Source organism: Anas acuta, chromosome 15 (genome assembly GCF_963932015.1).
Source record: "Anas acuta chromosome 15, bAnaAcu1.1, whole genome shotgun sequence".
In the NCBI taxonomy this organism is placed as follows: Eukaryota; Metazoa; Chordata; class Aves; order Anseriformes; family Anatidae; genus Anas; species Anas acuta.
In genome coordinates, this window is record NC_088993.1 from 8,520,214 (window position 1) to 8,534,615 (window position 14,402).

The 14,402-nt window shown below is 34.2% G+C and overlaps 1 protein-coding gene across 4 annotated transcripts in view; it reads right to left on the minus strand.

Moving 5' to 3' along the window:
* SNX29 (sorting nexin 29) overlaps positions 1-14,402 on the minus strand; it is a 133,715-nt gene that overhangs the window by 25,134 nt on the left and 94,179 nt on the right. For all 4 annotated transcript variants that reach the window (XR_011101751.1, XM_068699831.1, XM_068699833.1 and 1 more), the window contains exon 20: positions 8,112-8,251. Coding sequence is in view for 3 of the 4 variants with exons in the window: in XM_068699831.1 (XP_068555932.1) it covers positions 8,112-8,251 (140 nt within the window). In the remaining variant the exon portion in view is untranslated. The remainder of the gene's footprint in view (positions 1-8,111; positions 8,252-14,402) is intronic.

Consider the following 14,402-nt stretch of genomic DNA (forward strand, 5'->3'; position numbering starts at 1 on the left):
AATCAAGGTATTTGAAAGTGAAGTTGATTTTTTTCCCCTTTACGGCAAAACTCAATAATGAAGACAATAAATACAATACATGAAACCTCTCAGTGTTATGGAACTGCAATATGACATAGCAGTTTTACTGTGCATTACACAAGAAAAACACTTTGAGTTGTCTTAGTCCTGGCACAATATAACACTGAGATACTTCAGTAGGGTGAGTTTAGAAGGATGTGTTTCTGTAATACTTTCAACATTACCCATAATCTGGGGGAGAAAATTATTTCAATTGTACTCTGAATACTGATAGGCTTCTGCTGAGGATTGCCTCAAAACTGAAACAGTAAGGAAGCGCAAGTGAAAGCTTCCTTTATGGAAGCTTTCCATTCCATTCCATTAAGGAATGCAGAAAGCAAGAACACAGTGAGACAACTACAGCTTTCTAAAAACAATTGACTCCAAGTATTTTAGTTGTAAATTGCCACTGAAACATCCACATAAGAATAGTACTTTTTTGCAATAGAACTTCCTGCATTATCTCAGCATGGTAATAAAATTTTAGATACCTAGGATATTTTTATTTCAACAATCATCAGTGCTTGGCAACAGTTCTATTGAAAGATAAATATTGTATAATGTCTCTACATAGTTTGATGAGTAGATCAATCAATTAACATGGCAATAAATTAGCTTCATTACCATGTTTCAGGTATTATGAGGTGCTTTACTAATTAAAGTCACATATTTAAGCAAATGCTATTCCCAGACTGTTCACGTAAATTATATTCCACTTTACCAGAGTGCTCGCTTACTATTACAGACTATGCCTGAGATTTGCTAAAGAGATGCTGAACTCTTTCAGTGCCAAGCTGGTAACACAGGCTGGTCTTCAAAGGATGTAATCAGATAAAAATCTGGCCATTGGCCACAACAGTTTAGAACCTATTACATGAATACTATCATTTACTCTATTAGAAGCCACATATATATATGTACAATAGCTTTAATAAAAGTGTCATGCCATTACCAACTTTTTTTTTTTTTTTGACATATTAATCTATTCAGAATTGCATTTTAAACTTCCTTACTTCACACAGATATTGTTTGGCAGTATTTCAAGGTTTAATTATTTGATTTTGAACGTTACTGTTTATCAGATAAACACCTGCACCACCAGCAGAACACTGGGGCTGCATATAGCATGAATTCCATGGACAGGACATTTTGCTGTCTTATTACCAAATGCCCCAAGAACTTTCTGGCTGCAACTGCAGACTGAACATGTGCTACAGAATGAGCAAAACAAAATTCCAAAATAGAATCATGCTAATAGTATTTCTCAAATCACTTATGCAACTGAAGTGATCCCCTGTTATCCCCACACACACAACTGATGCAGCAATGCCATGTCTCCTAACTACATCAACTCAGTGACTACTCATCACTCCCGTAGTCATATCAATACCTGAAATCCAAGCTAACATTTTCTTCAGAATAAAATCATAAAATAAAAACTTCACTGCTGGGTTGACATATTTGTATGTATGTGTGCAGGCTTTCGTTTAGTTAGGTTAGATATAGACAGTCTGGAATTCACTTAAGAGAAGGGATTCCTATCATTAAATGAATGGACTCTGTATTAACTACTATTTCTGCTATTTTACTTACATGATACAGAAACACAGCTTACAATTATTTTGTTTTCTCATAGGATCATCTTTTGTAGCTTTTCATCCAGAAAGACTAGTTAATTAAGTGCTTTACTGCTGCTATAAATATATTATTATCAGTCCAGCTAAGAAAGTCATAAAGGGAGAAAATAATTGCAATACCTCAGAAACCTCTCAGTAGCTATAAAACTGATTTCCTATCAATCATAAAGTGAGGGAGAGAACACTGTAACATGGCATAACCAGATAAGATTACAAAAGACATTTTTCACCTCACTTCAGATTGAGATTTAAAGTCCTGCAAAAGGAAAATATAACTAAATTCTCTTAAACTTAAGGCAAATTAAATTAAGTTCCTTAAACTTAAAACACTTAAAAAGTGCCCATACCTGCTGTATAATACACTAACCTCTCTCAAGAGACAAAGGTACTGAATGAAATATAACTGATAGACAAAATATTTTGAAAGTAACTTTGAAAATGTGAATTTTCAATTTCAACTCAGATTCATTATCTGTAGGAACCTTTTATGCTTGAAAGCAACATTTTAACACTAGCAGTATTGTAGAGCAGGTATCTTTTTCTCTCTCGTACCTTTAATATACCAATTTAAATGCTCTCAATGGTGATGACACACTGACAGTTCGAAGTGAAATAAAGATAAGAAACCCAACAAGACAAATTCCTCAAACCACAAAGAAAACATATATTCTTCCACATTTGATTTTCGCAGCCTGCAAGACCAAAACCAGATACTTGACTTCCCACACTGTTCAGTGCTAAATAAATATTATAGCAATATTTACAGGGCAACTTCTTTGCTCTAAGTGGCTGACTGGTTGGTACCGAAGTTCTCCTGACAATTCGTACCCATGATCACTCTACCATTATCAGAACTTTACCTTCCAGAAGGGAGGAAACATTTACAAAATGAGAAGGAAGGGCAGAAACTGTGAATTTTCGACAACTTAGCATAAAAGACAGATGATTTAAAGACAACCAACACAAAACAAGCAAGGAACACAGATTTTGCTATTAAACAAATAATGTCATCCAGTGAAACGAAGACAACATATTTTTTGAACATTATAATCTTCTAATAATCATTGAGAACTGATGACTGCTCTGGTGTTCAAACACATCACATAGTCAGCAGTTTGTAAGGACCTACTGTAGTCTTTGTTTTCTGATGATTTAGTGAGTTAGTTCTCTTTTCCTTAAAGCATATGTTTGAGCAACTACCAGGAGAGAACAAGTGTCCAACACTGTAGCTCAGAAGAACAAAGAAATAATAGCCATCTAGAAACTCTTTTAACATGTAGCTGTAGCCTAGAAAATTAGATAAAATGTAAATACTTGGCACAGCTGATCTATGAAAATACTCACAAAATTGTATCTACACCATTCGTGCATATGTTTTAATACAAACATATGCATTGTTAAAGCAATAGAGTCAACCAAGTGGCACTATTCTTATTTGAATAGCATTGCACAGCTAAAAGGCCTAGTATGTGTTTTAGTAGTTTCATGATGTTTAGATTTTTGTTTGTTCATATGTAACATCTGTTTGACCAGCTGTTTATTTAACTAACTCGTCTTTGTGCAGTGTTTATATAAAACACAAATCAAGTTAAAATAGCAGGCTGAGATTTTGGGAATCACAGACTTACAGATTATTTAAGTACTTCTGGAGGTCTCCTAGCCCATGCCCCTGCACAAGCAGTGTCACCTAGAGCAGCTTGCCCAGCACTGTGTTCTATCAGGCCTTGAGTATCTCCAAGGCCAGGGTGCCAACGACTTCTCTGGGCAACCTGTTACAGCACCACATCACTTTTTCTTTTTACTGTAAAAGCTTTTTCTTACATTTCTTCTATTTCAATTTGTGCTTATTATGAGGATAACAGGAGGAAAACCTTCACCTTCTGAGAAATACAGAAGCCATTCAAAAATGAAACACTACAACATTCTGTTGAGTTTGTTTTTAGAACTTCTTACAGCTTTTCACATACTTGAAATCATATAGTCTATTACAATTTTTATGCTTAATAATTTAACCTTAAAGACTTAACTACATGTGTAGGAATTGTGACACTTGATTCCAAAGATATATATACATATATTCTTATATAATACATGCATTTACAAAGATCTAACATGTGTGATATTTTCAGAGAGACTGATAAAAATGTGATTAAAACACAAGTGTACTTGTTATAACAAGTTTTATTTATCTGTAACATACCAAACATGAGCGCAAATAAAGTTAAATTTAAGTATCAACAGACAGGGCTTCACCAGCTAGCAGATGCAGCAACCTAATTCAGCAGTGCCAATTCTTGATTTAGGTTTTGCTCTGCATGGACTCAAAAAAATTTAAGTTACAGTGTCAATTTTATTATTAAAAAGAATGCATCATTCAGCATGTAAACAGACAAATTAGCAGAGACAGAATCTCTTATTTACATTGAGACATAAAAGTGGACTATAAAGGAAATTATTTGACCAAACTTGTGACTGAGCTAATGCACCAGTAAAACTGAAAAAAAATATACAAACCAAGATTACAAATAAGATTGTCATCAGAAAGAGTACATTAATGACAGTTCACAGATAAGGAATCAAAACCAATTACATTACTTTGATTAACCACTAGCATTTCATACAACAATGAAGAGAACTGCTAGCAAGCTGATTCAAATAATTTTACTGCAAACTGTTAACTGTATCTGAGTTTCAAAATAAAATTAATTTCTTTCGTTGTAACAGTGGCAAGCTATTTCATACAGATCAATTAAAATGTTTTGCCTCATCAGACCTGCGCCCAATTGTATGAAATTACTTCACTCAAGCTGGGGAAAAACCCCAAAGGAACAACTCACAACAAAAAAATATTTTGCATATTTCATCCAGTGCGTAATAATCACCGGTTTCAGTTTTAAAGATAATTTTGTTTTGTGTTCACCATCACTGTATTCTTGGAAGGAGATGAGACTTAAAGTGATTAATTAAAACTAGGCTTGTAATTTCTGTCAATAGGATTCCTAATCAGACAGAACCTTTATCAGATTTTTCATTTTCACTGAAGTGTGGTCATTTGATTTCACAACAAGAAGAAACTCTTTAAGACCACTTTTTTATTATTTTATATGTTTCTTTACTTCCTAATAGACAGATCTAATGCCACAAGGGCCTTTTTTGCATACTAAGACTAACTTTTTTCTCCCAGACTGAGGTACCACTATTCTCTGTAGCAGAGTTCAAAGAATAATATCAACGCGAACTCTTTCATTAAAAAAGATGTAACCCTTCAGGAACCATACAGTTACAAAGCATAAATTCAGTAGATCAGAATTATCATTTGTATTTACAATGTTTTATATTAAAATATTACTAAAACTAATAGAATAAATGCAGGTACAAATGTTACAACTGAATAATTAAACAAACACTTCACAATATCCAGCATGTTCAAGGTCTCCTGTTGATGAAGCTCAAAATCCAGCAAGGAAAGACAATACTGGAGAAGTTGGCAACACGAAGTAGAATAGAAATACTTTTTCTTACTTACCAGTTGTGCCTGGTCGTGATACTCAAAAAATAAAGGACATTGACAATTCAAATGATAGCCTAGCTATGATGATACTGTGATACTTTCTAAAATATGGTCCATCATTGTCTGAAAGATCTATGTATTATTTAAATAATTCTGTTGTAGCTGTATAGAGCCTGATATCTCAGTAGAAATATGGATTGGAAAAAAAAAAAAACAATCACCTTTTCTGCTGTAGATATAGTTATTTTCCTCAATGGCTAAAGTTCCTTTCCCAAATCCCACTAACATTCCCGAATAAAATTATAGTCTAGTTAAGAGAGAATGCTGACAGATCTATGACTTGAGAAAAAGATACAGAGAAATAATTCACCAAAGTGAATACAGAATCACACAACCATTTAGATTGGAAGAGACCCCCAAAATCACCTAGTCCAACATATACAAACAGAACCTTTTTGCCATATCTGAATATTAAAGGATTTTCTTTAGCTTTCTATAATCTATTGCTTCAATGTGTTAAGAATTATGAAATTGCCACATGCAAAAAAAAAAAAAAAAGAAGAAGAATTAAGTAGTAGTCCTCTTGCAACTTCTGTTATAATATTATCTGAAGATACTTAGCATCAATGCAATGTATCACATGGTATTTACAAAGTGTTGACAAAAGGCATTGACAAATTTCCTTGAACAAATTTCTTTCTTTAAAATAACTGCCTTGTTTAATACACAAAAATATGAGATCTAAATTCTATTTACACACTTGTAAAATGGCAAAGATCAACTCTCGGAAATCAAGTTCATTGTTTAGGACTGAGAAACAAAGGGAAATTGTATTTAGAGCCTCTCAGCCTCTTACGTTAAAAGTAGGAAGGGAAAAAACACTGTTCTTGAAGTATCACTTTTCAGTTTTTTTTAATCATCTTACCATTGTTAGAGAATAATTTGATTGCAGTATTTTTTTATTTTGCTTTGAAAAGTAGTATCATTGCTTTTACATTATTACTATATTGTCTCAGTTTATGAACAGAATTATAATCTCACATAAACCACTATAATTTTGGTAAAAGCATGTATATAATCCATCACAGTTCAAGTAATGAACTGTTGCTATGGACATGTTTTTCATCAGTTAAGGCAAAAGTTTCAAATTAATATTTCTAACTAGAGTAGCCGTTGCATTTCCTAATCAAATAGCTTCTGTTTTAAATTACTGTCCACTTTTCTCCTATTTTAATATTTGTTTTGTTGCTGTCTTTATGAACCATTGTAATGCTAAGATAAAGATCGCTACTACAGCAACTCAATGTATCCTTGGAAACAAATCATAATTTACTACATTATCTTATACCCCACATGGCTCAAAATTTAACTTCGTTCACAAGTTTTTCCTTCTCACTGGTTGAGGAGGAAAAACTAACTAGCCCTAACTTCCAGATGTTATTCTGCATTACTGCTTGTCTGTGTGGAACTCAAGATTATTAATTATAATGAACAAAATAAACAATGGGAACTTAAGTAACAATTGTTAAACCTCTATGTAGATACCATTGAGAATTTTTCTTGCTCTACATCTAAAACAACAAATTATGAAATGAAGTTGACATGGAATTATCAGTTCACTACTTCACACAGCTATTATTAACCATCTTAAAAATAAATATAATTGGAGAGGAAAAGCAAAAAATATTTGATTTGAAACTTCAGTCACAAATGTATTCTGTACTGTCCCCCCTCTTGTTTAAAAACAAAATACAGCATGATACAGTCACTTTAAAGTGACTTAACAAATTGTCATTTATTGGCCTCTCAACTGGAAGTACTCAAAACCATTTCAGTCTTTACAGCCCTTAGTAAGATTTTACAAAATAGATTCTGGAGAAAAAGGTAAGTCTCTTGAGATATTTTGCCTCTACAAACACTGTTTTGGTATTTATGACAACCACCTCAGGGTGTCTCCTCAAATTGATTTTGACTTTTTCAAATCCAGGAAAAACTGAAAAAATGAGTGCCACAAAATTTTAGCATTCTTCCATTTACCTATTACAGTTCTAATAAACACAGCTGTCCTGAAGTTAAGTTTAAACTTGAAAATCTAAAACCCTGGATAAGGCCATCAAGTAGTACAGCTAAGTACGTATGCTTCTACTGAAACACACTGATTTTAAATGGGTCTTGATTCTGCAAATTGATCCATCCATGCTTGCACAGTGCCTGTGTAGAGGCTTGTGAACAGCAAATTTAATATGGCTTACTAGGTATGAATAGGTGTTCATAATTTTGCATTAATATTACTTCTTAAACAGCTCTAAATATCATTTACAAATGAGGAACTGTTTATAGCAAGTGATAAGATTTTAACAGATGATATCCTGATATGATTCTATATCAAATGGTTTACTTTCAGATTCTTAACAGATGACTGTGTTAAACTATTTCTGGACATATTCAGTGCTAACATCAATGAAGTCAGAACATACATCAGCAGATTGCAAAGTTCAGCTAGAAAGAGTTCAACAGCTTGACTTTTTAATTTGGTAAGTACACTAACAGTGATCCACCCTCAATCCCCAAAATAAAACTGAACACAAAAACACAAAACCCACACAAACAAAAGCAAAACAAAACTTAAAAAGCCAAAATAAAAGAGAATCAGACACTCTTGAAAGCTTTACACAGTGATTTTTGTTTAAAACCACCATTTAAATAAACAAAAACTAGTATATATATCATATATTCCTTTAAATATTACAAAAAACGCTCAAAGGCATTTATAATCTGAACAGGTGCCTTCTATTAGAAAAGCACTTTTTTTTTTTTTTTAAGATTTGGTAGATACTGGCAGTATATATTAAATCATGATGAAACAGGCTTAATATTTGCTTGACTACTTGACAGATACTTACACAAAAAAGGGCATCAGCTGAATAAGAGTCTCTTTTTTGGGATTGGCTGTGAATTCTGGCACAGTTTGAATAATTTTGTTCATTACGTTCCTTAGGTAATTTTGTAGCTGTTTGCGTCGCTCTTCTACAAATTTGGCATCCTAAAAATAAAAAGGAAAAAATATAAACAGTGCAAAGAATGTTTTGGTTTTGTTTTCCAATTCCATAATGTCACTAAATAGTCCTAATAAGTATCAAATTCAACCTTCTGATCATCTGTATATAGCATGCCTATACAAATATGTTAGCAGTATGTAAAAACAAATCAAAAAACCAACACCTTAACTCCGCACTTGATAAAAGAAAATCACACAACCTAGTAAAAACCCCTTATCATAAAAACACCCACTGATGCTGACTTCTCTCCTTGGCAGAAGGTCTCTCCTACGGACTAAAATTCTTTTCGTAGTAGTAGGTCTCCAGAAGGTACTACAGTCTTAGCAAGGCAGTGCGTAACAGTGCAACAGAGTCAGTGGCCATTTATGCAATCTCTTTTGAGATCCAGAACTAGTCTTTGCAGAAGGAAATACCAATTTATCATTCCCACAATTTCTTCATAATTCATACTTTTCAGAGACTGGGCACACAAACCCCCAAATGGGTTCATATTTCTCTAGATTTTTTATTATTAATAAATCATTATCTTACAGAATTTTCATACAGTAGATTGTTTTAAGGACTATATCACAACTCCAATAAAATTGTTTTATTGATGTTCCTATAGTACCTTAGATCTCAGTATTTTATAGGATATTGGCCCTGTTAAATAAAATAATTCTATATACTTCACATTTTGCTGGGGGACTTACAGATTAAAAGCCTAATAGCTAGCACAGCTCCGCATATTCTGGAATTTACATCTAACTTAACTTCCTGTGAGGATTCATAATTACAATGAACTACAATATAAAGTCTATCCATATATCACTCTCACAGAGGACTACAAAGGTTTCCAATGAAATCAGGTGCTGCCTGCTTTGTGCGGAAGCCAGTAAGTTGTATCTCAGAAATGCAGGCACTCTGATCACCTGGTATAAATGTCAGAGTATGTTCTTTAGGCACAAAGCCAAAATTATTATTAGACAGTTAAAGCTCTCAAAGGAAGACTATTTTCCATAAAATGTGTCTGTCCCACCTGTGTTATTTGTGTAAGAAATACTATTGAAATCATTTTTTGTTTCTTGCAAAAGAAGTGACAACTCACCAACAAAACACCATAGATGCATTTGATATGCTACTAAAGAATTTCAGTGTATTAAAAAGGTTAAAGCCATGCAGATTATTCCTTCCTTAGGTTAAACAAACACATCATCAAAACAGGAAAGCTCCTTAGAATTCAGGATGATCACTGTAGAGTTTCTAGAACCCTTACTGACGTTTTCTTCTTATCTCTCATTAGAAGTTAGCAGGAACAGCAATATTTTTAAAGAAAGAAGAGAATGAATCTGAATGACATTTCTCAGTGCAGTACTTCATATTCATAGATTTACAACAATTACAATGTTAACTAAGGTATGTTAGCAAATATTGGCAACCAAGACACATTCTACAAAGGCTTAAACTTATTTTAAGCTTCAATGTGTATTTTCTGTCTGATAACCATATATATGTTAACATTTTGGAATTTTTAAAATTTTCCATTAGTGCAGCAAGCAATCTACTCAGTTTAGCCATGGCTTAGCTTAGACGAGCCTTTCACAAGTGGTTGACATTTCCACCATTGTCATTATCTGAGTGTAGGATTAAAACAACATAACAGATTTTTAATTCAATTAAAATCAGGGACAAATTATCAACTGAATTCATTACATCAACTGTTTTCTTAATCATTTGGGTAAAACGCTAAATTAACAGAAACTGACACAGGAGGATTCCAGTTGCAGTGCTTATACTCCATAGATCCTGTTTCCCCAGACTAAAATCTCTGAACAAACATATACCATCATCTTAGCATCCCTTTCCCAAGTTATGGTTATAAAATACAATGTACATAAAGGTATCACAGAAATACTATATGAATCCTGTATATTAAAAAATAACCCCAGTTATGATTATGTAAGGAAGGCTTTTCTGCTAGTCTTTTATTGGCAAATAAATATTTAACAACATGTAATTGTAATTACTGTAAGGTACCACTGAAGACATTCATCCTTACAGGTTTCAAAAAGCTAGTCAGTGCTCGTCTTCTTTAGTTAAGCTCACAAAACTCCAAAATAACTTTTGCTCCTTCTATTTTCTAGATATGAAATAGATATAATAGATATAATCCTGTTTGACATTCTGATGTTACATTAATGCATGGAAGAATCAAGATCAGTACAGAAGTAAAAAACAAAACCCAACTATGAGTTATACAGTTTGCTATTTCTTTTCTAACAGTCACAATGTTTTTCAGCAACAGTTTACTACACACACATGCACACCCCCCACACAAATCCTGCAGCAAATGCTTCTGGTATTAATTGTTTTACTGAAAAATGAAGAACTGAAGAAGCTTGAGAACTCCTGGAAACCAATACTTAAAAGAAAAATCTGCACTGTTGACACTTTATGCAATGCACTCCACTGTCACTCCCCAGCCGAGTACAGTTACTGCTCAAAGGAACAGAGCAACAGCTTGCTTGCGCCCCGCCACACCGACGAAGTCTGGACAAGAGTGCAGAACAGAAGTCTATACAAGCTGTTGGGAAACGTTAAAGCAAAAATTGTAATATGTGGTGACACATATTAGAACAACATAAAATGCTAATAATAAATAAAAACAACCCTAATGCAATATTTTAATAGGTAGTTGATACAGAGTTTTTTCCCCCCCTCTTTTCACTAAGATTTGCATTCCTATTGATTCCTTTGCCTAGCTCAAGAAGCAGCCTTGCCTTCCATATCTTTTCACTGCAAGGGTTTCAAGTATCACATTGCCACGTTGCTAGGGACACTGATTTGCTACTATCAGCTGCATGAGGCAGAAGAAAGGACAGCATGGCACATCACGGGGTGTCATGCAGAGGAGATCTCAAAGAAGAAAACCTTTGTGGAACAACTTAGTTCTGAAAGCTTTAAATACAGGAGTAGCGGTGATGTTTGGCCTGGGAGGCCGTTCCAGGTTTGGTGTGATCCCTTTCCCCTGATCCTGACTGCATATAATGGACATGTAAGGAGCATCACTTTGCTCCAAGAGCCTGCTCCCAGCACAGACACAGCCTCAAGCCTTGAGTCCTTCCAAAGAACTGGCCTCATCCCCCACAGCACTTTCTTGGTTCTCCTTTTATCAGTTCACTCAATGTTGTTTACAAGCCCTCAAGAAAATCTCCATTTTACAGTACTGCAATCGTTAGTGGTTCTTCAGTTCTTAAGGTTTTTTGGTCACAAATCCTCAGCAACAGTATTTGCAGTGAAGTCATTGCAATTATGTTAAAATTTGCTCTTGTGCAGAAGCTGCTCTCTTTTAGTCCCCCGTGTGTGCTGCACATGTATTTAAACCAACGCATTCTCTTTCTCAGGCAGGACCACTTGGTAATAAACACAGGAGCAAAATGCTGAATATAGGTATTTTATATCACTTATGGCTACTGTAAAGAATCTCATTAACTACAGATAATAACTGCACAAAGCAGTTTTCTAATTAAACTGCCAGAACATGATTGGGGAATGCATTTTTGCTGTTTACAGCTAATCCTATTAGGGCTTATAATATAGCTGTTTTTCTGCCACTTATTCAAGTGAAATAAAGAAAGTCTCAGGAGTGAAACTCAGCCTGAAAACAGTTAAAAAAATGCTCCTTTAGCCTGATATAAAATTGATCTCCAAAACCAGTACAGAGCAATCTCTACCACGAAATTCTGTATGTGTACTGTTGCCCACTATTCTCACCAGAAGCAATGTAATCTGGGGTCAAAACAACGCAGCTGTAGGTCTGTACTTTGTCACCATATGTGTGTGGCACAACAGCAGGTTGGCTACTCAGAGGAATTATTTTGCCATTGTTACTGCCAAGTAGCAGCAGTGATAAAGAGTTCTTGTCACAGAGTAGTAAATAAAGCAATTGATAGCAGAAAAACAATTGGTTCAAAGCCTGGCCAGCTTTTTCAGCCTCAAATAATAAAAAGGTAAATGCAACCCTCTTTTCATTGGACCCAGTTATCTGCAACACCTACAGGATATTCTTATACATTTTCACAGCATTCAAGGTTAATTTTTTGGAAAATAAATGCATGTATTGGAAGACAAAGTAACAGTACTAAATGAAGGTACACATTTTCTCACTGAAGAGAGATCTTAGTGACATGGCTAAAAAGGAGAGACCTGCCCTCAGAAATATGGATGGTACTATTACAAGGATCAAAACTATTTTCTGAAATTTAGGTAAGAGAAACATACAGAAGAAATGGAAAGGGTAGGATGAATAAATAGGAGGTCACAGCCTTACGACAGGGAAAAAGAATTTATTTCTTGAATTGCCAACCTAGTCATTGAACCAGTTAGGTTATGAAAGGAAGATCTTTTCTTTGCCTCGTCAGTACCTTAAGAAGTCTTTTTAATTGTAGGAATGCTTTATGAATTTTACCTGTCTTTACCACATGCATTGCTTAATTTTAAGAGACAGCACTAACAGAAAACCAAAAAAAATGCTATAAAAATAAATTTTTTGAATAATTGCACTGATTTTTTTTCCCCAGAAGCACATACCAAAATGGCACTAAAAACAGCTTTATACAAATTTGGTTCCTATACTTTCAAGAACTGTATCTGTTTATAGAACACAAATTATACACCATTTGAAATTATTACAGAAAAAAACAGACAATTCTATAATAAGCTTTTCTCCATTTCAATACAGAACATACTAGATCCTTCCATAACCACTCTGGGAGCACTCATTTTCAAGTATTTTCCTGAGCTAGGCTTAAATTAAGTCTTCCTGTGAAGATATCTGAACAACAGGCTCCTGTGAAGATATCTGAACAACAGGCTCCAGTCTTACCAACTGTAAAACCATGAGGCAAGGCTAGCTGGCCCTTTCAGTTCTTATAACTCAATTTGGTGATAGACTGAATGTGCCCTCCAAGCTTAATTTGTTAACTTATTTAGAAAGAAATTTAACTGTTCCTTGTATAAAATAGCTCCTACCCTATTCGTGAAAAGCGCCAATCCTTGAGCCTACAGCACTAGAAGGTGCAAAAGTGTGCTCAAAGCAGACAGGAGCTCTGCTTTTAGGATTTAAGATTTCATCAGAGATAAACACTTTGCACCCACATAACTTCGGTGCAAGAAATTATTTACGGACAGCTACCACTGTTCTTAGTCAAGATGCTGAAACTGTTTTAATACTCTACCTAAGAAGCAGCTCTGACCTGGCTGAAGAGAAAACCTCACATATTCAGTGCCACTTGAGTAACAATCCATGGAAGCATTTGGCATGTAAGAAAGGAACCAGCACTTGCAGGGATGCATTGTCTGTAACCATAATCCATTTTCCTTCCTATTTGACTATGAATCTTTCTGACTGTGTTAAAAGACAGGATGATATGTAATACAGGGACTTAATTATATAAAAAATATGGACAGATTCTGATATATGTCTATAGGGCATCTTGGCCACATGTACCACCCATTTATGTAAACTTACACTGTAAACTAATTAAATTAAATTAACAAATGGTTAAATGAGACCTAACATACCTGCATGCACCTTCAATTTGTTAGCATATTTTCAGAAAAATAGAACTACCTATATGTTCTCCACAAACCACTCTTAAAATGACTTCCTTGCCCTCAGTTCAAGAGCACATACCTTGATTAACAGTCCACAAAACTTCAGTTAACAAGCAAAAAGGCTTCAGATTGCAAAAGCATCAAAACACATCTGGGAAACTACATTGCTCTTACTGTTCAATCTGAAATTAATAGCTCCCAAAATATTTTATGAAATTATTTTTGACTAAGAATTTTCCAAGCTTCTACCCTGGCCAGAACTATACATTAGCAAACTACTAATATCAAATTACAAATTTCTAAGAATTAGAATATACAATGGAAATCTTACAGATTCATCAAATATTAGAAGATGATGTTAAGCTATAAAACTAAAAAGCGGAGCCTTACATATCATATTTGCTATTACTCTGTTTTGCAGTTGTTTGTGTTTTTTTTCATTTTGTTTTGTTTTTTATTACAAGCCAAGTTCATTCCAGCTTGCAGTTTAAATTGTTTCACGCAACTGCTGGTCTTTCAATACACTGTTAGTATGTAGCA